Here is a 26820-nt window from a genome sequence, read left to right on the forward strand (position 1 = left end):
GATGGAGGGGTCCAATTTAGCTGCATGTGTTGCTAGTAGGTTGTCGTACATCTTTTTGCGCTTAGTTCCTTTATAAGGGGGGTAGGAGAAAGGGGACTGGGTTCTCCTTTGTCTGGAATAGAGGTTCCTATTTAGGCGGTTGTTTAAGTGGGAGGGTGCCGTTCCGTTTAATGTTTTGAATATTATGCAATATAGCTTAAATTGGATGCGGGCTTGTATTGGAAGCCAGTGTGAGTCTAGGAAGGCGTTGGTGATGTGGTCAAATTTTCAAAGGGAATAGATCAGTCTGAGGGCAGTGTTCTGGACAGTCTGTAGTTGTTTTATTAGGTAGGTGGGACAAGGAAGGTAGAGGATATTGCAGTAGTCCAGTAGACTTAGGACTAGGGATTGAACTATGAGTCTGTATTGTTCTTTGCCGAAGAATTTTCTAATTTTGCGAAGGTTGCGCATGGTAAAGAATGCTTTTTGTGTGATTTTGTTGATTTGCACCTGAAGAGTGCAACATCTATCTACTGTTACTCCAAGGAGTTTGAGAGTGGTCTGTATAGGATATTTGGTGGTTTTTATTTCTAGTTCTGTTATCGAAGGGGTTTTGTCTTTTTCAAGCAGTAGAAATTTAGTTTTGTCTGGATTGAGCTTCAGTTTGTGTTCTGTCATCCAGTTTTCCACTATTTCTAGGGTTTTTACCAGGTTATCTGTTGTAGTGGGGTCTTGTGAGTCAAAGGGAAGGAGTATGGTTATATCGTCTGCATAGCTGAATGAGGTTACTTCGAGTTTGTCTAATAGGGTACCAAGGGAGGCGATGAAGACATTGAAGAGCATGGGTGAGAGTGGTGAACCTTGAGGTACTCCGCAGGGATTGGTCCAGGTTTCCGATATTAGATCTTTTGTTTTTACTCTGTATGTTCTTGTTTTGAGGAATCCTTGGAACCAATTGTATACTCCGCCTGAGATCCCTATTGCTTCTAATATCTGAAGAAGTATACTGTGGTCAACCAGGTCAAATGCGGCTGAGAGGTCTAGTTGAATTATCAGCATCCTTCTTCCTTTGCTAAGGTGTTGTCGGGCTGTATCTAGAAGGGAGGCTAGCAGTGTCTCAGTGCTGTGGTTGGATCTGAACCCTGATTGAGTTGGGTGGAGTAGGTTGTGGTCTTCAAGGTAGTTGGTGAGGTATTGGGCAACCAGACCTTCTATTAGTTTAACATAAAATGGAATAGAGGCTATGGGTCGGTAGTTGGAAGGGGTGTCTATTGGTCCTTTGTGGTCTTTCAGTATTGGAGTGACTATGATTTCTCCTAGGTCTTGTGGGAATTGGCCTTCCGTGAGCGTTGTTTGGATCCATTGCAATAGGCAAGCTCTAAATTTGGGGGAGGCATTTGTTAGTAAATATGAGGGGCAATTATTCAGGTCGCATGAGGCTCGACTATATTTATTGTAGAGTTGGTTAAAGTCCCACCATTGCACCTTTTTAAAGTTGGACCAGTGTCTGTCGGCTGCAGTGGCTTCATCAGTTGTTGGGTTTATTATGATCTCTTCTAGGAGGGTCGGTGAATTGGAGAAGGAGGCTCTGATGGTAGCGATCTTGTTCTTGAAGTGGTCTGCTAGTTGGGTGGCCGTTGGAGGTTGGATTCCTTGAGTGGCTAGGAATGGCTGAGTGTCTGTGAGGCTTTTCACAAGTTGGAAGAGTTTCTTTGTGTCTATGGATTCTGTGCCTATTAGTTTGGAGTAGTAAGCTCTTCGTTTTTCTTTAAGTTTGGCTTTGTATTGTTTTATTAGGTTTCTCCAAGCTACTTTGGTTAGTTCTTGGTTCTTTTTTTGCCATACTCTTTCGAGTTGTCTACAGTGTCTTTTTAGTTGAAGAAGTTCTGTGTCGAACCATTTGTCAGAGGATCTGCAAAGTTTGTGTTTTGTCTTTTCTGGGGCTAGTCCATTCAGGGTTGTTTCGCTCAGGGAGCGCCACTGGCGAATGAATACTTTGTGGTCTATGGAGGCGATTGCGGTGTCTACTGTGGTCCAGAAGGTAGAGGGGTCGATTTTTGGTCGGGTTTTGAAGGTGGTTTTGTGGGTTTCGTGTTTGCTTGTGCTTTGTGTCCAGTTGATGTTGAAGGTGAATTTGAAGTGGTCTGACCATAGAGAGGGGTGCCAAGCCCCATTGGTGATATGAATGTTAGGTGTATGTGGGTGTTGGGCCATGTAAGCTGCAATATCGAGTTGGTGGCCTTTTTCGTGTGTGGGTTGCGGATACAGAATTTGGTAGGAGAGTGCATTGAGGTATGAGATTATGCCTTCAGCTTGTTTGGAGGAGCTGTCTTCTAGGTGGAGATTTATGTCGCCAAGAAGCAGGTTGTGTGTTGAGGTTAATGAGTTCCGGAAGATGAAATCTTCAAGATCATGTTTTGTGGTAATCCATTTTCCTGGAACGATGTAGCAGAGGATGCAAGTTAGGGTATCTTTGAGTGAGTTACTGGAGAGTTGACAGGCAAGCAGGTCTGATTGGGGGGTGGAGTGTTTGTCTAGGACTGTAATGGTAAGGTTGTTTTTCACTAGGATAGCCAGACCGCCCCCTCGCTTTTTTTCTCGGCAGACTAATTCGAGTTTGTATCCCTTAGGGCAGAATTCTGTAATGCTAGGGTCCGAGTCGGAGGATAGCCAGGTTTCGGTTAGGAAAAGGCAGCCTAACTGTTCTTTAACTATCCAGTCTTTTAATAGGTCTGCCTTTGGGCTGATTGATCTTATGTTCATATACGCACAGGGGATTGTGATTTGATTCTTGTGGATGTTGGGAATAAGCTGTGGGTGAAGGAGGTTCTTGGAAGTATGGGAGAGTTTGTGACCTGACTTCTTTGTGTTGTGGGGTGGTTTTCGTCCCCATGTGGTTGGGATGCTTTCTTTTGTGGTTGTTGTGCATTCTATCAGGTTTCCTATCTGAAGTTTCTTGTGTGGATGTGTCTGTCTGTGTGTTGTTGTCACTATTGGGATTGTTGAAAAGTGGTAGCCTGCTGTTTTCCAGTTTGTTGAGAGTAGGGAAAGCAGTAACATGATGCATAGGAGTTTGGTAGTGGAGGGTACCATTTTGTTGAGTGGGGGTGAGAGGCTTGGGTCAGGGATCTAGAGTAGAAACTAGGGGGACTAAAAAAAAAAAAAGAAAAAAGTTAGTCTCCTCTCCCGGCAGGCAGTGGGGAGAAGTCGGAGCGGGCTCTCTAGACCTGCAGGCAGGTCCGATGGTTGTCCTCGGTCTCCGGCGGCGTGGGCTGGAATCCCTCAGGGTCTCACCGAAACTCGGTGAGACTTGATGGCTGCAAAAGTCTCCTCTCCCGGCAGGCAGTGGGGAGGAGTTTTAGCAGTACCAATCCATCCAGACTTCTCTCCAAATCTTAAACTGCTTCAGTTTCTCCTATGGAAAAGCCTGGATAAATGAATGCATTTTCCATCTTTTGCTTTTGCCCCGCAAAGAATTCTTTGTTTTTCAGGAAAAAGCCTTATTTTGGCTGTTGCTGTATAAAAACAGCTTCGTGGCGCACTGCACTGAACTTTATGCGGAGTGAGTGAAAACATAATTTGCAGCATGCTAAGTAATGAACTGCTTGCTGGTGTGATCATTTAATTGGTGTTTCAACAGGAAAAAAATAACAAACCCATATGTCCACACACAGGAGAGTTGACTGTTTGTGGTGGATAAAAAGCAATAAATCCACTGATTCCTAAAGAGATTTCTCCTAATTGTATTTTTTGCCCAGAAAAATTCTTGGGGATTGATTGATGTTCAGCGTGATTTAACTGGCCAGAAGTGGCCCCTGGCTGGTTCCATTGCTTGTTTCGGAACTAACCACTAATTTTCAGCAGTACTTAACCAGTAAGTGATGCTAAAAATAACCAGTTAGCGCCAAACTCAAAACAAGCTATTTTGGGGGTGTTGGGACAAAGGCAGTGGGGGGGAGGGATTTGTATACTGCCTTTCTGTATTTTTACAACCACCCTCAAAATAGTTGTACATACAGATAGTTCAAGAGTTTTCCCTGTCTATCTTGATGGGCTCCCAATCCATCTAATGTACCTGGGGCAGTGGAGGATTAAGTGATTTGCCCAGGGTCACGGGGAGCAGCACAGGGCTTGAACCCACAACCTCAGGATGCTGAGGCTGTAGCTTTTAACCACTGCCCCACTCTATAAATCATAATGTAATGAAAGTGAGCCAAGTGTAGGACAGTCCAGCCATTGTGACATCATTGATGAGGTTGGCTCTTAGGCATTGGTGGAATGTGGCATTATGACATCACAATACCAGCTCTGGTGCTGAGGTTGTAGCTTTAACCACTATGCCACACTCTCCTCTTTGGCTGATTAATGTACCAATAGTGAATATTTATCGGGTCAGCTTAACTGCATAAAAATAAGTCCTATCTTAGGGCCTCTTTCACAAAGCCACGATAGAAATGGCAAATGAACCAAAGTCCGTAGGAATTGACCGAGCTTCGGTGCATTTGCCACGGGACAATCGTTAACCAGACCTTTGTTAAGTTAAGTTCTGAATATCACATTTAACCTTCTGTGTTAACCAGCTCTGCAAACCCAGAAATTCAATTCCAATATCCAAACAAGGCCTAACATTGAATGTCCCAGTTCAGCGCCAGTGGCAGCCATCAAAATACTAATTACCACTGGCTCCCATAGAGTTTTTCTCCCTTTGATTGTTATTGTTCCTGTTTGCACGAGGAAGGTCAGCTTCAACCTCTGTGCCCTCTCTGGCTAGCCGTGGATCACTTATCTGTATGTGTTGCTGTGTACACTTCCGAGAGCTTCCGTCAGTGCTTTAAGGCACAATCTCCTTTCCACTTGAGAAATGAACGTATTGATCCCGTAGGCTGCTGGCAGTTCCAGGACTTGGTGTAGTACATGAGGGGGTTTTGTTTTTCACATGTACCAGCAAGATTCTGCACAGGGTACTAATAAAGATTAGCACGCTACGCAGATTTACTGGCATCCCAGAAACACGGGAACCAGCTGAGTGTCTAAAAGCCATTTCAAATTCGGTCATTGGTCCGGATGTTCGACATTTACCGAGCCTGCAACAAATCGATGCTAAACCAGTTTAGCATCGAAGTAACTTACCGACTGACGCACATAATGGCCCACGCGGGCTTTTCCCAGGGTTCATTGCAGCCTCTGACTCTGTTAAGCAAATGTGGTATAATGAGGTCATTAATATCAAAGCAAGCGCTCCGACCAATGCCCCAACATTGCTTTGTGAGGCGCAAAATGTAGCGATGACTTCTAACAACCCAAAATTACTGACAGGTCTGGTACTGATAAGGAGGAGGGCCATATACATGTGTGTTAAAGGCGCATTTTATGTGTGCCCCTCTTGCCTCAGCCACCTGCCAGAACTCCGGACTCACTGGACCCCCCCAACCCCCATGTAGAACAGCAGGAGGGGATGACCACTCCCTCTACCTCAGCGGCCACCCAGACCTCCCCCCCCCCAGTACCCCAGAAGACAGCAGGAGGGATGCCCATTCCCTCCTTCTGGCAGACCCACGTTTTTCAAAATGATGGGCCTTACCCTTCCTGGTGCATCCTGGGATGCACTGAGAGGGGCCTAAGACTCTGATTAGTTCAGATACCCAAGGCCCCTCCTATGGGAGGTGCCTTAAGCACCTGGGCCAATCAGAGGCCTAGGCCCATTAAAAAAAAAGTCTTCCTGCCCCAAACAGCCAAGTCGGTCATAAATTGTGTGTCAGGGAATAATCTTCTTTTACAAACAAAGGGGGATTATATCCAAAAACCTCGAACATGCATTGATAATCCCTCATTAGCAAAGGAGACTTTCTACATCCATATAACTTGTTAATGATTGATCAGATGGGATTATAGCAGATCTCCATGAAACTCATTTGCATTGAACATTGATCGCTGTTTTGAAATCGATCAATTTTCCGGCACTACAGCGACCCAATGGATTTTACTACTGAAACTGCCCTAACAATAAACATACCATCCTTCCCCCCCTCCCTCTTCCCACCACACAGAAACTACATAACCTACTCTTTACCTGTCTAGAAAGGACAAATGTTCTTCCATTGTAACCCTCCGTTTTTTTATCTCTTTTGTAATTCGCCTTGAACCACAAGGTAATGGCGGAATAGAAATCTCTAATGTAATGTAATATTAGAAAATCTGGGCCTTAGTTAGGGTTCATTGGAAAAGAAGGGCTGACAAGCACTATAGAGCTAGCCAGCTGCTTAAACACTTTCTTGAGGCTAGCTAACCAAAAAGAAAATCTTCATACAGAGCAAGTAAAACAAGTCTTCATCCATAATTCTAAGGCTTCAGTCAGAGAAGCCAGGATCTTCCTACTGGAGACAGGCTCCACTGTTATCTCTATGCTAAGTATTTTTTAAAAAAAAACAACCTGATGTGCTCTTTCAGCACCAGAGTCTGGACAGCTCCCATGATAAGACGGGAACATTTGCTCACCTGAACATTAGTAGGACTTTTCAAAGGTTTCAGGCTTAAATCACGTGAGGCTTTGTTTCCCAAATTCTACGGAGGTCACTCAAATTTGGGGATGGAGCCCTGATCTACATGCAAACTGATTAGTTAGCAAGGTGTTAAGAATCTATTATTGGTTAGGACTTGGGCACGGACCTGCCTGTGTGCTGTTCTTCAACTGCCGGTCCACAGAAATTTTCTCACCTCCATCGGGCCCAAGAGATTGTTCTGTAGCCGCCGGTCCTCAGTGCGATCAATGCAGCGTCTTTGGGCCAGTTCCCTGAGTGCTGCAGTGCACAAAGCCATGGGAAAAAGCTCCTACCCGCAGCTTGCACCTGACCCGGAAGCCTTCTCTCTGACGTCGCAAAGTCAGAGGGAAGGCTTCCAGATGAGGTGCGGGACGCAGGCAAGGAGCCGCTTCCCACAGTTTTGTGCAATGCAGCACTCAGGGAGCTGGCCCAAAGACCCTGGCACCATGGACCGGCCTGAAGCTAACACCAGGGGGCAGGCCAGAAGGCAAGGCACATGGAGGGAGAGAGACAACAACGGTAGGGGAAATGCTGTCTGTTCAGGAAGAAATGCATTTGTTTCTTTTCCTCTGGGGTTGTACTGCTGGCAGAGTCTTGCATCTTAGGGTTTGATTGTGAATATTAGTACTTTTAGTTTTTGGTCCTGCATTCGCATGGGGTTATCTGTTTTCTGGTAGGAATGAATGTTGAAAAGCATACAGTGTGCTTTGTATATTTTAATTTTGTGGTTAACCATTATGTGTTGTTAATACGATTATATTGTATGTGTGTATATATGAAAAATGGATGGAAAAAATGGTGCTACAACTAGTTCTATTATGTGGCAAGGTCTGGGGCAGAGATTGGGTGGAGATGGGCACGACTTAGCCCAGTGTTCTTCAATTGCCAGTCCGCGGACCGGTGCTGGTCCACAAAATAATTATTTTATTTCAGCCTGTCCATAGGTGTCAAAAGGCTGAAGAACACTGGTCTAGTATGTGACTTGAAAGGGGCGTGGCCATGGGAGGAGCATGAGTAGGTTAGGGATATTCCCCAAATATCGGCACAGTGTAAACTGTTCTGAGTTCCCTGTTATTAGTCTATAAAGCATTAAATACAGGAGAACCCTTATATCTTATGCATTTATTGAGTCCATTAAGATCACACAACAGTTCCAACATAGCATAAAATAGTTAGAGCGGCCATCTTTTCAGTAATTGGTCCCAAACTTTGAAACTCTTTACCATTATCGCTTAGATTATTGAGTTCTCTTGAAAAATTTAAGGTTGATTTTAAATCATTTCTATTTGAAGATGCTTATAAATTATAATGGAAAATTTTGTTAATATGCAGGATTGTATGTGGGTTTACCTGCTCTGGAGATGATCTGCGAAACACAAGATTACCAAATTGTATTTACCTCCCTTTTTTTTTTATTATAAAAATTGTAGTTCAACCTTTTATCCTTAAATTCATGTATAGGTGATTTGTCTTTATCTGCCGTCATTTACAATTTATATTAAATCATTAAGGGCTCCTTTTACAAAGCCGCGTTAGCGGTTTAATGCCTCTTGAGCAGGCGGTAGTTTTTCGGCTAGCGTGGGGGTTAGCGCGTGATAAAAAGTCACGTGCAATAAAGCCGCTAACACGGCTTCGTAAAAGGAGCCCTAAATTATGGCGAGTGTATGTTTGGGCAGATTGGATGGCCCATTTGGGTCTTTATCTGCTGTCATTTACTATGGGGGTCCTTAAATCAAGGGGCGGTAGCCGATTAAGCGCTCGCTAACTGCTAATGCGTCCATTACCGCACCTTATTGTATTACCGAATTTTAGATTTTAAGTCACACCGGACTGTCAATTGTGTGGGATAGTAAGATTTTAATAAACTTGGAAAAAGTACAAAAAATGGACCCCCCTCCTTTACAAAGCCGCGCTAGCATTTTTAGCGCCGGCCGCCGCGGTAAAGGCTCCGACGCTCATAGAATTCCTATGAGCATGCGAGCTGTTACCACGGTAAAACGGCTTTGTAAAGGAGGGGGTGAATGAATGAATGAATGAATGAATAGAATACCAGGGTAGCATGTTCAACTCGCACGATGATTTACACCAGGTTTAAACAGATGCAAGTTCTTGCATCCAAACGTGGACACGAGAATCCATGCTAAGCACTATTTTGTATAGGCTGCTCAGTCCGAAATGCCCTTTAAAGAATGGTGCTTAGCCTGAATTTTTCCCAACACCTAAATTTGAGTGCTGTTTACTGAATCTGGCCCTGTGTGTTTACGTTTATTAATCTCTTGATGTACCGCCTTTCAAATAAAATCAAAATGGTTTACAACCAGTATAAATTAATTTAAAAGAAAGGAATGAACGCCATATAATAACAGGAAAGCCTAGTAAAATACAAAAACAAGGAAGGAGAAGGAGGCCAAAGCGATAGAGGGACTGGAAAAGAAGGGGGCAATAAAGTAGGAAGACGAGTTTCCAAGTTTATTAAAAATTTTATAGACAGTCTAATCAAACTTCAAGGCAGTGTGCAGTAATAATAAAAGCGGTTACATAGTATTAATAAAATCGGACAATACATTGATTAATAAATAAAAACAATCAAACTTATTACTTGAGACGAACTGGGACAAAAGGGAAGAATTGCAATCTTGAAAGGAAAGGATGTAAAAGGAGAAAACAATAAGGAGGGGGGAGGAAGGTACAGGTATGGTTTTATTGGTTGATGTAGTCCAGTGGTTCCCAAACCTGTCCTGGGGGACCCCCAGTCACTCAGGTTTTCAAGATATCCCTAATGAATATGCATGAGAGAGATTTGCATATAATGGAAGTGACAGGTATGCAAATCTCTCTCATGCATATTCATTAGGGATATCTTGAAAACCTGACTGGCTGGGGGTCCCCCAGGACAGGTTTGGGAACCACTGAGGTAGTCTTTAGAACAGTGGTCTCCAACTCAAACCCTTTGCAGGGCCACATTTTGGATTTGTAGGTACTTGGAGGGCCTCAGAAAAAAAGAGTTAATGTCTTATTAAAGAAATGACAATTTTGCAGGAGATAAAACTCTTTATAGTTTATAAATCTTTCCTTTTGGCTAAGTCTTAATAATAATATTGTCATTTATAGCTAAAGAGACATAGGATCAAGAAACTTTTATTTTACTTTTGTGATTATAATAAACTTACCGAGGGCCTCAAATTAGGACCTGGCGGGCCGCGAGTTTGAGACCACTGCCTTAGAAGGACCATTAAAGTCCAAAAGCATCACCAAAGAGGCAAGATTTTAATTTGGACTTAAAATTATTTGGAGGCATCTCTTCTCATAGATAATTAGGCAGGGAATTCCAGGGGGATGGGGCAGTTACTGAGAAGATATTGGTCCGCATGGCATTAATGTGCCTCAGAGAAGGAACGGTGAGCATGTTCTGTGAGATGGAGCGCAGAGATCTGTGAGGGGAATAAGGAGCCAGTTAATGAATTCTGGAACGGGTTTTGACTATCAATAGAAGGTTTTTAAAAGCGATTCTACACTCCACTGGTAGCCAATGAGCTTTAATCATTAGTGGAGAAACGTGATCATACTTTTTTGCATGGAAAATTATTTTAATCCCGGTGTTCTGCACTATTTGTAACCTTCTGATTTCTTTTTTAGTTATTCCTTTGTATAGGGCGTTACAATAGTCTAGGCGAGAAATGACGAGTGAATGGACTGTGAATGAAGAACGGTAGAGAGTGAACGCCAGAAGACCTGAGAATGCTAATGTAATGGGAGCCTCCAAGTACAGAGCCCTAAATATCTTCAAGATTGCTCAGATCAAAGAGAAATATGGAGGGGATTTCATAGATGTGGAGCGGTGCACTGGCGTATGCTCACATACTCTGCGAAGCACCACGGACAAGCTGAATTCTGATTGGCTCAGCTCACCCCGGAGCACTAGCTAGTCGGCAGACCTGTTTTATAAATTACAACCACTACTATATATGCAATGTGACAATAAAAGCCCTTCTGGGGCTGGAGCCATTAACTCCTCAAAAAGTGGAGAAAAAAAGGCATCAAACACATCGGCTCCCTCCTGTTAATTCAGCAGCTCAAAGGCAGGGGCCAAATACAGCATCATTCATCAGAAAAAAACAACAACACTTAAATTTAGCTTCCAGCCACAGAAACGTGCCATACTCACAACATAAATTTAAGAAACTGCAGTAGAGAATGACACAGGGACAAATTTTTCCCTGTCCCCGCAGGAACTCAATTTCCCCATCCCATCCCCCATGAGTTTTGTCGCTATCCCTGTCCCTGCCCCATTCCTGTAAGCTCTGCCTTAACTGCATAAGCCTCGGAGACTTATGATTTTAAAGCGTTTGAGGCTTGTGTGGATGAGGTCGGAGCTTAGGCATTGGTGGAATGAGGCATTATGACATCACAATCTGAGCTCTAGAATGTTACTACTTAGGATTTTTAGTGTTTGAGGCTTGTGCAGATGAGGACGGAGCTTAGGCATTGGTGGAATGAGGCATTATGACATCACAATCTGAGCTCTAGAATGTTGCCACTTATGATTTTAAAGCGTTTGAGGCTTGTGCAAATGAAGATGGAGCTTAGGCATTGGTAGAATGAGACATTATGACATCATAATCTGAGCTGTAGAATGTTGCTACTTAGGATTTTTAGTGTTTGAGGCTTGTGCAAATGAGGATGGAGCTTAGGCATTGGTAGAATGAGACATTATGACATCATAATCTGAGCTGTAGAATGTTGCTACTTAGGATTTTTAGTGTTTGAGGCTTGTGCAAATGAGGATGGAGCTTAGGCATTGGTGGAATGAGGCATTATGACATCACAATCTGAGCTCTAGAATGTTGCCACTTATGATTTTAAAGCGTTTGAGGCTTGTGCAAATGAAGATGGAGCTTAGGCATTGGTAGAATGAGACATTATGACATCATAATCTGAGCTGTAGAATGTTGCTACTTAGGATTTTTAGTGTTTGAGGCTTGTGCAAATGAGGATGGAGCTTAGGCATTGGTAGAATGAGACATTATGACATCATAATCTGAGCTGTAGAATGTTGCTACTTAGGATTTTTAGCGTTTGAGGCTTGTGCAAATGAGGACGGAGCTTAGGCATTGGTGGAATGAGGCATTATGACATCACAATCTGAGCTCTGGAATGTTGCTACTTATGACTTTAAAGCGTTTGAGGCTTATGCAGGTGAGAACGGAGCTTGCAGGAATGGGGCGGGGACAAGAAAAGAACTTGTGGGGACGGGAAAATGAGTTCCCGTGGAGACAGAGAAAAATTTGTCCCCGTGTCATTCTCTAAACTGCAGCACTTATCTCCTCCATCAAGTCGCCACTCCAAGAGTTCATTCTTCCATCTTCAGACGCCCACACTTCTTTAACAAAAGCCCACATATAAATATTTCCCCCCCTCCCATTTGTGTCTCCCCTCTATCCCTACTTTCTTTTTTCTTTTTACATATTGTATTTTTTTCCCTCATTCCCTCTCTCTTGATTATTGTGCTTCCTGCAATTGTCTTTTTAATTATCTGATGAGCGCTATATCAAGAATTAAACTTGAAACTTGGACACACAGTTAATTACCCCGACAGGGAATCTCTTTTTCGCTTCCACTGCATCGGGGGGGGGGGAGGGGGCGGGGGGGAGTCGTGCATTTCTTGGTACTGAAGGATTTTTTCTCTCTCCCCATTGTGCGAAGTCGGCACTGACAGTTCTACAATACCATTCTCAAGTTTTTTCTCCTTTATCAATATGTCAGGTTGTCTTGCATTGAGCTTTTTATCGACTGCAATGGGAATGTCTTATGTTTTTTGATCTGATGTTCTGTGACTCCATTTTTAAAAAATCGTTTTTATTTGTAAATATATCTAAAAGAAACCAGTTTTGCCCTTATGGAAAGGAATGCAATTTGATATACCGTCTTCTTGTGGTTACAAACATAGTAGCTTGTAAAAGAGGGGGTTAGTGTGTACCTGGGACAATGGATGATGAAGTGATTTTCCCAGTCTTAAGGAGCCATCGCTTACCTTCAGTGGTTTTCTACCGACTCGTCATCACTGCTCTCATCTCCTCTTTCTCGTCGCCTTGAGCTTTCTTTGCCAACTAAGCTAAGGTGGTTCTGTTGACTGGGTCGGACCAGCCCTACATTGCTAAAGGTTCTACCCTGGCCTGCCACTGGCTACATTTTCTTTTAACCCTTTCCCATCTTAATAAATTTTACGTTACGCTGGTTCCAGTCGTAATTATTTTAGCAAAGTTTTGTATTATTCACCGTTATCATTTACGGCTATTGTAAACAGAATGTAAATAAGTCATACGTCTGTAAATTCAAATATTTTGTGCTCCTGGCTCTTTATTAGTCCATACAGACTGATTATCCACTGTCTATGTCATTTTTGGAATGTCCCGTCATCCGGGGCACACATAAGAACATAAGCAATGCCTCCGCTGGGTCAGACCTGGGGTCCATCGTGCCCAGCAGCCCGCTCACGCGGCGGCCCAACAGGTCCAGGACCTGTGCAGTGATCCTCTATTTATACCCTTCTATCCCCCTTTCCAACAGGAAATTGTCCAATTCTTTCTTAAACCCCAATACCGTACTCACGATAGGAAGAGGTTAATGCCTTCAAGACAGGGAAAGGACATGAAGGCAGAACTTTCGCCATCACTCAGCAGGTGCCAGAGAAGTTGACATCTTTGCCTGTGTATAGTAACAGCAGCTTAGATTCTTCGCTGAAGCAAACAAATCACAAAAATCAAAATTCAGCACATCTCTCGCATTTGATAGCGATGCACGGAAGTGTTTGAATTTTTTTTTTTTTTTTTTAAAGAAATGTGCAAATGTATTCTGGCAGGCACAAATCTATTGCCGCTGGAATTTTCTTTGAGAGAAAATATTTTTAGTAGCCAGATTGCATTCGAGCAGTGACCCTCACCTTTGCTAATGCTGTTGATTTTATAAGGTGGATTCAAATGAAAGGCTTCAAATGGAAGCTGAATTTCTCTTTACCCTGCAGGAAAAGCAGATCCAGAGTCCTCAGAGTGCTGATAAAAACCTGTACTGAAACACGCTACGCCTATTTATCATACAGGCATTGTATATTCTTTGAGGAGGAAAGGGGGGGATTATATTTTTCGACACCGTAAAGAGTTTGCGGCTACCCAGTTCCATTGCAGATCTGCGTAAAATGACTCACCATCACATTTATCCCAAGTGGCATCTTTAGTCCCAGCAAAGTTGACATTGGGGCTCATTTCAAAAAGATGTCCAAAGGAGGGTGACCCGTCAAAAGTGTGCCAGACATTGGTGAGCCGACAAAGCTGCACTGACAATTGCACGCGGGGACAAATGCGCACTGCTGCCTGAAGCTGTTCTTACCATTCTCGTTAACGCTGTGAGGGGGGAACCTCCCCACTATACTGAGAAATACTCGTGCTCATGTTGATGGGGGGTGTGTGGGGGGGAACCCCCCAATACACCAAAAGTCCCACTCTTTTCCTGAACACCTGCTCTTCCGCTCTGACAGGCGGTATGGGGGAGCCCCCCACATCCTCTCCAATGTGAGCACGAGTATTTCTCAGTGTACTGGGGGTTCCCCCCCAACTCCCCCTCACAGCGCTAATGGGAACGGTAATGGCTTCAGGCGTCGGCACGCATTCGTCCCTGTGCGCAATTGTCAGTGTGGCTTTGTCGGAGCGCTTTTGTCTTGCGCTCAAACATCGGTGTACCCCAAAAGATAGCATAAACCTGTATTTGGACGTCCAAGTGCTGATTTTTGAAAACGACTTTCTAGATGTCTTGCTAGGTTTTTTTACCAACTGTGCGTCCAACATTCATGAGACACACGGTGTTAGAGGCATATTATGGGTGGGCTTTGAGCAGGCTTAGGACATGCTTAACATTTGGATGTTTTGCTGTGATAAATAAGAACATAAGAATAGCCTTATTGGGTCAGACCAATGGTCCATCAAGCCCAGTAGCCCATTCTCACGGTGGCCAATCCAGGTCACTAGTACCTGGCCAAAATCCAAGGAGTAGCAACATTCCATACAGAATCTCAAAGAACAGCAAGATTCCGGAATCCCAGAGAGTAACAAGATTCTAGAATCCCAAAGAGTTGCAACATTCCATACAGAATGTCAAAGAATAGCAAGATTCCGGAATCCCAGAGAGTAACAAGATTCTAGAATCCCAAAGAGTAGCAAAACACTCCATACAGAATGTCAAAGAATAGCAAGATTCCGGAATCCCAGAGATTAACAAGATTCTAGAATCCCAAAGAGTTGCAACATTCCATACAGAATCTCAAAGAATAGCAAGATTCCGGAATCCCAGAGAGTAACAAGATTCTAGAATCCCAAAGAGTTGCAACATTCCATACAGAATCTCAAAGAATAGCAAGATTCCGGAATCCCAGAGAGTAACAAGATTCTAGAATCCCAAAGAGTTGCAACATTCCATGCTACTGATCCAGGGCAAGCAGTGGCTTCCCCCATGTCTTAATAACAGACTATGGACTTTTCCTCCAGGATTTGTCCAAACCTTTCTTAAAACCAGCTATGCTTTCCAAGACGTCCTGGACGAAACTTAGAGGTCCGGAGCTAGACCTGTTTTAAACACATCTAAGTTCCAAAAAGGAGCTCAAACTGACCAGATGACCACTGGAGGGCTTAATTAATGACCCCCATACTCCCCCAGTGGTCACTAACCCCCTCCCACCCCACAAAGATCTGAATGAAACAGTATATATCTGTCTCTAGAACACCAACACCTAGTATGAGGAAACCTAGTAGAACTATACTGGGCTAATGAACCATAGAGAGGAGGAGCCAGGCCCATAAGCCTCTCTAACCACCAAAACTCTACTCTAGTGCCTTAGAGGTGCTATCTGCAGCCATAAGGGCTGGTAAGGGGTGGTAGACAGGGGTCTAGTAGGTTTTGGAGGACTCGTCATAAATTGTAAGGGGGGGGCTATAGTGAGATGTAGATCTGGCACCCTTTATGTGAAGTTCACATCAAAGCCCTCTAAGGCAGTGGTTCCCAACCCTGTCCTGGAGGACCCCAGGGCCAATCGGGTTTTCAGGCTAACCCCAATGAATATGCATGGAGCAGATTTGCATGCCTGTCACTTCCATTATATGCAAATCTCTGTTATGCATATTCATTAGGGCTAGCCTGAAAACCCGATTGGGCTGGGGGTCCTCCAGGACAGGGTTGGGAACCACTGCTCTAAGGTGCCCCAATGCTCTTGGCATGTCTGTGTGGCTAGTCCATGACAGTGCTGGCCCCTCCCACGTCTAAATGGTCTGGATTTGGCCGTTTTGAGGTTGGATGTTTTTGTGGTCAAAAATGGTGAATAAAGTTAAGGTTCCCTAAGGTTGGACATCCTGGTGGCCAAATAGATAATTTAAAAAAACACAACATTTTGGACATCTAGCAATTTGGCTGGTTTAGAAAAAGGACATTTCTCCGCCCCCAACTTTGTATGTCTTGTGGGAAATGTCCAAAGTCGGACTTAGACATCCTGTCAAAAATGCCCCTCATTGTGTTGACATTGTAATGCAGCAAACTATGCCATACATTGAATATTTTTTACTGCTGTAATTGTCTCTTGCTTATGTTTGACTTATTCTTGCGGTACCACTGCCCTGAGTGAATTCCTTCAAATCCTAATGAATAAATAAATAGATATTATGAGAGGTGGGCAGGGTCCCCCCGTCTAGGCCGTTAATCTTCTTTTCTCAGAGAGTCATGGGGTCGATACTGCAGAGGAAGAGCAAAGAGGAAATAGGGTTTCTGGCTAGTGGAGAGCAGGGCAGCTGGTATGGACTGCACTGGCCACGTGTAGAAACTCCCTGTTGAGCCAAAAAGCAGAGCCCGGGTGATAAAGGCAGAGCCACTCGATGGTAGAGAGCTAGACTGGAAGGACTAGGGGTCTGCATCTCTGACAAGGATATCTGAACATCATCCTCTTTGTGCCTTCAAGGAAACGCACAGGCCCTGTTTACATAAAACAAAATCAGAGATAACATTTAATAGAAAAATGAATTGAAAATGAAGAGGCAATACCTGATAGTGAGTGATAAGGGCGATGGAAAGCTGGTTGTCTTCTAACAGTGCCGAGGGCGGCAGAGCAGCTCCCCGCACTGGTAGGAAATCTGAAATTTGAGCACTGGGACGTGCTGGTGATGGCGCACACGTTGAGAGATCTGTCTGGCGTCTTGTGAATAGTGAACCTTTTAAATAATGCCAATCCAATCTTTGGTTTTAATGTTCAATCATTTTTATTGAATTTTAAAAATAAAATATAAAAAGAATCTCATCTCAACTCAGTTAATACATTGTCAATATAGAAATTCAAAGAAATCGACAATCAATTATCATCACAATACAGACCCGATAAAGTACCTCCCCTTCCCATCCCCCCTTCCCCCCTCCACCCATCCCATTTCCAAATATTACTAATAAATAGTGCTTCACTTTCTGATTACAAAACTGTCTGCTCTGAGTGATAATTGCTGTATATAAGGTTTCCAGGTCATCCCAAATTTACTGTATTTTATAAAATGGGGAGGTCGCCCTAGCTTCCAGAATCATAAGAGCCTGAAATGCTGCCCTCCAATGTCAAAATGAGGGTGGACTTTCTTCCAACCAATGTTGTAAAATACAATAAAGGATTTGCGAAATAATTCCCTAACCCCTTTCTTAAAACTCCTGTCCCATTGAAGAAATCATCTTTGATTTTATATACCAATTCATCCCTCCAGCAGGGCTCGACTCGGTTAACAAAATATTCACAGAACGAATAAAGAATTAGGCAAGACCTTAACCTCTTTAATCATTAGTTTGAAACAGAGGAATCAGTCGGAAATTTTTAAAATAAGTAATTTTTCAGCACTTTCCGAAAGATTGTTAATTGAGAAGGAACTCTTAACTTCAGAAGGAAATAAACGATCGGCAAACTTTGGCCATAGTTTAAATTCTCTTTTATTAATTACAATAATTGTTATCTCATGCTACTAAGATTGCCAAGGAGCAGCACCAGATGGGAAAGAATCCCAATCCTGTAGGTATTTTCCATATGGCGACTACTTTTGCTAAAGAAACCCTTCAGCATGAGAGTCGGATCCGTTACCAGATAGTGAAGTGGCTGGTCTGGCTGTTCAGGTGTATAACAAAAGTGAATTCTCCTCCCCTTCCTCCTGTTCGACTCGGTTCCCCTTAAGTTGACTTTTCCCTCTCTGGAAACCTACTGCCAATGATGCTTCTGGACCAGGGGTTCTGTTTTCTACCAGCACTGTGTAGCTTTTGATGAGTTTGAACCATGCATTGCTCAAATTCCCAGGTTATTCTTAGAGGCTCCTGAGAATAATGCATGAGTTTAGACATCCAAACTGACCCAAAGAGCTGTGTAATTGCGGAGGATAACGGAACGTCTGGAAAAAGTGGGGGCGGGCGGAGTGTTTAGTAGGAAAAGAGAGTTAGAGGGTAGAGAACGACAAGGGACAAATTTTTCCATTCCCCCGCGGGAACTCATTTTCCCTTCTCATCCCCGCAAGTTATTTTCCTGTCCCTGCCCCATCGCTGCAAGCTCCGTCCTCATCTGCAACAAGCCTCAAACGCTTTAAAATCATAAGTGTTCGAGGCTTGTGCGGTTAAGGCAGAGCTTACGGGAATGGGGAAATTGAGCTCCTGTGGGGACAGGGGAGAAATTTATCCCCGTGTCATTCTCTATTAGAGAGTCTCCCATAAGATCAATGGGTGCTGCCACTGGTCTTCAGGCCTTACAGTGAAGGACACTACTTTGGCCAATCAGGTTCTAAGTTAAATGAAACTAATATGAGCCTATTTTTTTTCAGATGATGTCCCACCCTACTTTAAGACAGAACCGGTCCGAACACAGATTCATTTGGAGGGAAACCGTCTGGTGCTTACCTGCATGGCAGAAGGCAGCTGGCCCCTCGAGTTCAAGTGGCTTCATAACAACAAGGAACTGACTAAGTTCTCACTGGAGTACAGGTGAGTTTGGATTAAGAGCCCTCACTAACGTGATTGATCAGTTGCTTCGTGGCTGGATCATCCTCATGTTCCTTCCAGAAATGCTCTTCTGATAACATTAGTTCTTTGGATTTGGGAACTGGGAGATAAAGAGGTTTTAATTTTTCCAGAAAATCAGAGAAAGTTGGTAAGGTGCATGACTTATTCTGCGTGATAGATTCTTCCAAAGTCTAATGAATTTTATTGGATCTCTGAACTCCTCGACTTTTGTCTGGGGCTCCAAGTCTTAGGAAGAAAGATGTGACTGGGGGACTCTGGTACAGAACAGGACTGTGTAAGGAGATATTATAGAAACATAGAGTATGACGGCAGAAAAGGGCCAACGGCCCAACAAGAACCCTCTCTCCTCGAGAATCCATCTTTTAAGCATTCCTCTGGAGCGACCTCACCAGACGGTCCCATCGTCCCTTGAAGTCGAGCGTGGTACTGGCCTCAACTACCTGACGTGGAAGACCATTCCATCGATCAATTACCCTTTCGGTGAAGTACTTCCTGGTGTCCCCATGAAATCTTCCCCCCCTGAGTTTTAGCGGGTGCCCTCTTGTCGCCGTGGGACCCATAGGACAAAAGATTTCTTCCTCCACCTCAATGCAGCCCGTGACGTATTTGAATGTTTCTATCATGTCCCCCCTTTCTCTGCACTCTTCGAGAGAATATAAACGCAGCCTGTTCAGACGTTCTTCATATGGGAGATCCTTGAGTCCTGAAACCATCCTAGTGGTTATTCGCTGAATCGACTCCATTCTAAACTAAACTAAACTAAACCTTAGGTTTGTATACCGCACCATCTCCGCAAGCGCAGAGCTCGGCACGGTTTACAGAGGTTGAGAGGAAAGGAACTACAAAGATGGATATAGGAGAGGGACTGAGAAGATAGAGAGAGGACAGGGTACTAGAGAACGGGGGGTGATTAGATTTTTGAAAAGAGCCAAGTTTTCAAGTGTTTGCGGAAGGATTGGAAGGAGCTAGAATTTCTGAGTGGGGATGAGAGGTTGTTCCAGAGTTCTGTGGTTCTAAAGGGGAGGGATTTTCCAAGTTTTCCTGCGCGGGATATACCTTTTATAGATGGGAAAGATAGTTTCAGTTTTTGAGAGGATCTAATGGAGAGTGGGTTTGAGGAATTCCAAAAGAGTGGGATAACGGGAGGAAGGACGCCATGTAGAATCTTGAAGGCTAAGCAGGCACATTTGTAGAGGACTCTGGAGTATTCTGGGAGCCAGTGAAGCTTGGAGAGGAGTGGGGAGACGTGATCGAACTTGCCTTTTGCGAAAATAAGCTTCACATCTTTTTGATAATGTGGCCTCCAAAACTGAACACAGTACTCCAGGTGAGGTCTCACCATGGATCTGTATAACAGCAGTATAACTTCAGGCTTCTTCAAATGCATCCCATGTGCAAAGAGGTTCTGATGGATCACCTAATTTAGATCTGTATGCAAACGAAGGAGTTAGGGAGCGGAGGCCCCCTGTAAACATCCACAGAGTGGGGAGAGTTAATCACTTTAGGGAGTTGTGTATTGTTTCAAAGCAAACTAAGCATGACAATATTCCAGGAACTCAGAGAGAATTTCAAACACAATTCAATTTCTAAGCCACTTAAGCGTTGCCATGAAACTTGAGCATCCCTGTGTGAGGAGGGTCAGTGGATCAGATTGGAAAGAGATGAGTGTAACTGAACAATAGAGAGCAGATCGTAGCAGGTGTAGAAAAGAGGTCAATCCACTCTCCTGATTCGATTAATGCATTGTGGACAACTCAAAGTATCTTCCGTTGAGCAACAAGAATGTGGAGAGCTGTGGGGAAGTTTCTCTTGTCAGTATTAGAGAATGACACGGGGACAAATTTTTCCCCATCCCTGCGAGAACTCATTTTCCCAATCCCGGTGAATTTTTTTCCTGTCCCTACCCCATTCCTGCAAGCTCCATCCTCAACTGCAGAAGCCTCAAACCCTTGAAAATCCTAAGTAACAACATTCTAGAGCTCAGATTGTGATGTCATAATGCCTCATTCCACCAATGCCTAAGCTCCGTCCTCATCTGCACAAGCCTCAAACGCTTTAAAATCCTAAGTAGCAACATTCTAGAGCTCAGATTGTGATGTCATAATGCCTCATTCCACCAATGCCTGAGCTCCGTCCTCATCTGCACAAGCCTCAAACGCTTTCAAATCATAAGTGGCAACATTCTAGAGCTGAGATTGTGATGTCATAATGCCTCATTCCACCAATGCCTGAGCTCCGTCCTCATCTGCACAAGCCTCAAACGCTTTCAAATCATAAGTGGCAACATTCTAGAGCTGAGATTGTGATGTCATAATGCCTCATTCCACCAATGCCTAAGCTCCGTCCTCATCTGCACAAGCCTCAAACACTTGAAAATCATATGTTCTAGGCTAGCACGGTTAAGACAAAGCATGCAAGAATGGAACAGGAACAAAACTCACAGGGATGGGATAGGAAAATTGAGTTTCTGTGGGGACTGGGAAAACTATGTCTCCGTGCCATTCTCTAGTCACTATCTCATTTATTTCAACAGTGGGAAATGGTTTTCTCAGTCTCTCTTATCTCTTTCATTATCACCCCCTTTTACGAAACTGTGTTAGGCTTTTTTATCGCCGACCACAGCGGTATTATCTCTGACGCTCCTAGGAATTCTATGAGCATCAGAGGTAATACCGCCGCGGACGGTGATAAAACAGCCTAACGCAGCTATTAATAGGAGCCCCATATTAGTAACGGGCAGTGAAATTATTCAGATAAAGAAAGGCAGGGATTCTTGTGGAAAATATGGGATCGTCAGTGCTGTTTGCTCCTCAATTCTGCTTTATAAAGTGAGAGGAATTCGTGGGGAAATGAGGATCGTCAGTGCTGTGTGCTTCAGAGTGCTGCTGTCTGTGAGTGAGGGGAGCAGGGATTCTCTTAGAAAGAGTGAGGTCCCTTGACCCGGCTGTTGCTGACGGTGGGAAGAAAGGTTTCTTGACCTCCCAGACAGCGAGGGGGAGACCTAGGATTGAGGGGGTTGATACTCGTGATGCTGACGCGCTCACTTCCTGGCTTATGCATGCGGGTGCGCCACCATTTTGAAATGGCAACAAAAGAGCTAGAAACTGAAAACGTCACCAGGGGCCTTGTAAATTGCTTCATTCGTTTCTTGTTTCCCATCTGAAGCGACAGAAGAAACTGTGAAATGTCATTTCATTTCTGTCAGTTTAGCACATTTTCAGTGCATTGACTGTGTTTTAAAGCTGTTTGTCCTCTAAATTGTTGTTTTTTTATAAAACTGTTCATCGCTTAGAAAGTTTGTATAGGCGATTCATCAAATGGTAATAAACATTGACTGCATTATGACATCATTAATATGCTAATATTATTAATGTGCTAAAGAGCACTGAGCGCCTGCGGTCAGTGGGTGCACCCTAGATCAAAAAACAGCCGGGCTCTACACCTTTCCCTCACCCCCTCCTTCAGTGTGCGGTCACCACCTCCCCAGAAGCTGTAACAAGGCTGGCATATTTTTTCCCCTCTCCGTGCACCAGCCTCCCATCCACCAGCACCACCACCATCCGCGCTCTGTTCCCCTTTTCTGTTTCCTTCTTTTCCCTCCGACCTGATGTGCAGGTTTGTTTTTATTTTGCTCTCTCCTCTCTTTTTGTCCCCCCCCTCCCACAACTTGGATGGGAGGAGGGGATCCGTGTTCTTTCTGGCTCTTCGCCACCTGTCATATGCCTGGATTGCGGTATTTTTCAACCCCAAAAGGCTTTGTACTCTGGCTGGCTCTTGTTCGCACCCACCCCTAGCTGTGATTGACTCCCTCAACTCCCTCTCCACCTATCACAGCAGGTCTTTCTTTTGCTCCTCCTTTCTTTCCTGAACAATGGAATTGTGGGACCCCGCCCTGGCTAGCGTGGGCAAGGGAATGGAAGCCAAGCATGATTGAGCACTTCAGCTCAAAACAACGTTGAAATGCTATTTTGCGCTTCTAAAAAGATAAGTAGGGGGTGATAATCAACATGGGATGGCAGTTACAACCCTAAATGAAGCAGGGAACTTGCCCAGAGTGGCACTTAGAAGTCTAACCACGTTTTCTGAGCATGGGTCATGCTGGTTTTATCGGTCATCATCTGCTATATTGACACATTCCTGTTATACAGCCTTCAGGTCCCCTTCCTTCTGTGGTGTCAGTTTCCATTTCAGACAGAAAATCAGCAGGAAGAAGGTGTAGGTGAAGTTCTGGGAAAGGGATTCTACCTGCAGTCCTTGACTACAGCTTGAGTATCCAAATGTAATAACTGAGGGTTCAAATCCCATGCTGCTCCTTGTGACCCTGGGCAAGTCACTTAATCCTACATTAGATACAGTGTGAGCCCAACGGGACAGGCAGGGAAAAATGCTTGAGTACCTGAATAAATTCATTGATACTTCTGGGCCGTAGACTGTAAAGTTTGGTCTTGTCCTAGGTTCCAAATGCTGAAGTTGCCGTCCAAGCCCACTCCAGCCTATCGAACCATCCCGTTGTTTGCAGGACTTCTACCATAAAGACTGGCCAGGAGCATCCTCCTATTCCATATTAGTGGAGTTCCCATTGATGCCCACCCCAGCCCACCCTATACCGAATCACCATATATGGAACACACCGTGCTGGTCTGTCCAATACCGGCCTTAGTTCTTTAATTTGCAACCTTCAATTTCTAATTAGAGATTCTCTATTTTTATCTAATCTAATGTAATCTTTGGTTTATATACCGGGTCATCTCCCAGTGAAGCTTGACTCGGTTCACATATAATTAAGAGTAGAGTACATAGCAGAAAACATAAGAGAAGAAAGAACTAATTAAAAACTAAAGTGCATAAGAAAAGCATAAGAAAAATATCGTATTTGCCGGCGTATAAGACGACTGGGCGTATAAGACGACCCCCCAACTTTTAGTTAAAATATAGAGTTTTGTTATATACTCGCCGTATAAGACTACCCCTTCTTCCGCACACCTTCTCTACCGCCCCGGGTGCAGCACAGCCGGCCAGGTCCCCTTACTTTTGTGGCACTTCCCCGACCGACCGACAACAGCCCCGGTCCGACAAACCTCCCTGCCCTTAACCGCGAATCTAAATTACCTTCTTACAGCTGCTGTAAGAAGGTAATTTAGATTCGCGGCTACAGGGCAGGGAGGATTGTCGGACCCGGGCTGTTATCGGTCGGTCGGGGAAGTGCCACAAAAGTAAGGGAACCTGGCCGGCTGTGCTGCAACCGGGGCGGGCCGCCCCTCTCCCTTGGTAGCCACTCGAACCGCGAGGCTACTCTCCTTCTCCTTATCTGCCCTGCCTGCAGCACAGAGCCGAACGGAAGTCTTCCCGACGTCAGCGCTGATGTCGGAAGGAGGGAGGGCTTTGTTTAAGCCCTCCCTCCCCTCCGACGTCAGCGCTGACGTCGGGAAGACTTCCGTTCGGCTCTGTGCTGCAAGCAGAGAAGGTAGGGAGAAGAAGAGCCGCGTACATCCAGAAGACTGAGCATCCAGCCCCGCAGGAGCCCCGCGACCCTCGGAGGCGTCCCCATGGGATCCCCGCGACCCTAGGGGGCGTCCCCATGGGATCCCCGCGACCCTAGGGGCGTCCCCGTGCAGCTCTCTAATGTAAAAGTAAGGGCATGTAAACAGTACCCGGCGTATAAGACGACCCCCGACTTTGGGGAGGATTTTAAGGTACTGAAAAGTCGTCTTATACGCCGGCAAATACGGTAACTATAATATTATCATTTCTTTGAGGCTTAGCTAAACCATTTAAAAATTGCCAGAACAACAAAGTTTTCAGGAATTTACGAAATGATTGCAGTTGGCCTAAAAGCCTAATGGAGTTGGGAAGTTCATTCCAGATCGCTACAAACTTGAAAACAAAAGATCGACTGAGCTTCCCAGCGGATTTAATTCCTTTGTGTGTTTCTCAAATGGCAAAGTCTAAGGGTGTTCCAATATAAAGGGACCTCAAGAAAGACATGGCGGTACTTGAGGGAGTACAAAGAAGAGCAACCAAACTGATAAAGGGAATGGAAAATCTCCCAGATTGAAGCAGTTGGGACTTTTCTCCCTGGAGAAGCGAAGACTTAGAGGAGACATGATAGAAACCTTCAAGATCCTGAAGGGCATAGAAAAAGTAGACAGGGACAGATTTTTCAAATTATGGGGCACCACAAGTACAAGGGGGCACTCGGAGAAATTGAAAGGGGACAGGTTTAGAACAAACGCTAGGAAGTTCTTTTTCACTCAGAGGGTGGTGGATACATGGAACGCGCTTCCAGAGGCTTTTGTAGACAAGAAAACATTAAATGGTTTCAAAGAAGGTTTGGATAGATTCCTAGAAGAAAAAGGGATTGAAGGGTATAGATAGGTATAGACCACTACTCAGGCGATGGGCCTGATGGGCTGCCGCGGGAGCAGACCGCTGGGCAGGATGGACCTATGGTCTGCCTCAGCGGAGGCAACTTCTTATGTTCTTATGTACTTTGGGGGATTTCAAATGGAATGTTGGTGCTATTTGGGGTTCCGGAATCTTGCTTACTCTTTGAGATTCTAGATGGAATCTTGCTAGAAGAGCAACTAAACTGATAAAGGGAATGGAAAATCTCCCATATACCGACAGGTTGAAGCAGTTGGGACTTTTCTCACTGGAAAAGCAGAGACTTAGAGGAGACATGATAGAAACCTTCAAGATCCTGAAGGGCATAGAAAAAGTAGACAGGGACAGATTTTTCAAATTATGGGGCACCACGAGCACAAGGGGGCACTCGGAGAAATTGAAAGGGGACAGGTTTAGAACAAACGCTAGGAAGTTCTTTTTCACTCAGAGGGTGGTGGATACATGGAACGCGCTTCCAGAGGCTGTTGTAGACAAGAAAACCTTAAATGGTTTCAAAGAAGGTTTGGATAGATTCCTAGAAGAAAAAGGGATTGAGGGGTATAGATAGATATAGACCACTACTCAGGCAATGGGCCTGATGGGCCGCCGCGGGAGCGGACCGCTGGGCAGGATGGACCTATGGTCTGCCTCAGCGGAGGCAACTTCTTATGTTCTTATGTTCTTAAAAGGTTCAAATATTCCATAGAGAAGCTTGAAGATGATGCATGCGCATTTAAACTGGATCCTAAAGCGAACTGGGAGCTTTATCAACAAAGGGGAAACATGATCATACTTTCGTGTCCCCAAAATGAGCTGGGCTGTAGGATTTATCCCACGCTTTTTTGCATTCCATCACCATTTTCCTCTCCACCTGGGAGGCCATTCCAGGCATCAGCCTGAGCTGTCATTGTGATGTCATAATGCCACATTCCACCAATGCCTAAGAGCCAACCTCATCAGTGATGTCACAATGGCATCATTGTCCTAAACTTGGCTCACTTTTGCTACATTATGATTTCTAGAGTGGCGCAGTGGTTAAAGGTATAGCCTCAGCACCCTGGGGTTGTGGATTCAAACCCATGCTGCTCCTTGTGACCCTGGGCAAGTCACTTAATCCCCCTGTTGCCCCAGGTACATTAGATAGAGTGTGAGCTCACTGGGACAGATGGGGCAAATGCTTGCCACTTAGGCTATAAGTGATATATAGATGCTATTAAACTTGGATCCAGGCTACCTTCTGGGTGAGTGGGAATGGAAGGAAAAGAGGCTGGTGGGAGCTGGCTGTTATGAATTATATTACCCATTTAAACGTTCTGCTCACCAGCCAGGCCAACCACATTAGCCAATCGGTAACCTTAAGTGCTAGGCTCCTGGTTTTGGGCAGCTCAAAGGCTTAAGCTTTCCATGGTAACAGGTCATCGCGTCATCATTCCAGGATCCCCCTTTCCCCCCCCCATGATACAACCTGAATTACAGTAGACTGGAAGCGCCCTTTCTCTTGGTTCAAGTCCCGCAGGGTGACGGGACTAAATCCCGCCAGACAACGGTGCGCCGACAACTGAGCGCAGACAACTGAGCGCAAGGTTGACGGCGCGCCGAAGAAAAGCACTATTTTAAAGGGCTCCGACGGGGGGTGTGGGGGGGGGAAAACCCCCCACTTTACTTAACAGACATTGCGCTGGCGTTGTGGGGGGTTGTAACCCCCCACATTATACTTAAAACTGAACTTTTCCCCTAAAAAACAGGCAAAAAGTTTGGTTTCAAGTATAATGAGGGGGGTTACAACCCCCCAAACCCCCCCACAACGCCAGCGCGATGTCTGTTAAGTAAAATAGGGGGGTTCCCCACCAACACC

General features: G+C 44.6%; 1 protein-coding gene across 5 annotated transcripts in view; it reads left to right on the forward strand.

The window, feature by feature from the left end:
* Positions 1 to 26820, forward strand: part of SDK2 (sidekick cell adhesion molecule 2) — a 635450-nt gene that overhangs the window by 339196 nt on the left and 269434 nt on the right. For all 5 annotated transcript variants that reach the window (XM_033961165.1, XM_033961161.1, XM_033961163.1 and 2 more), the window contains exon 2: positions 18383 to 18542. In XM_033961165.1, coding sequence (XP_033817056.1) covers positions 18383 to 18542 — 160 coding nt within the window. The remainder of the gene's footprint in view (positions 1 to 18382; positions 18543 to 26820) is intronic.

Source organism: Geotrypetes seraphini, chromosome 10 (genome assembly GCF_902459505.1).
Source record: "Geotrypetes seraphini chromosome 10, aGeoSer1.1, whole genome shotgun sequence".
Lineage (NCBI taxonomy): Eukaryota > Metazoa > Chordata > Amphibia > Gymnophiona > Dermophiidae > Geotrypetes > Geotrypetes seraphini.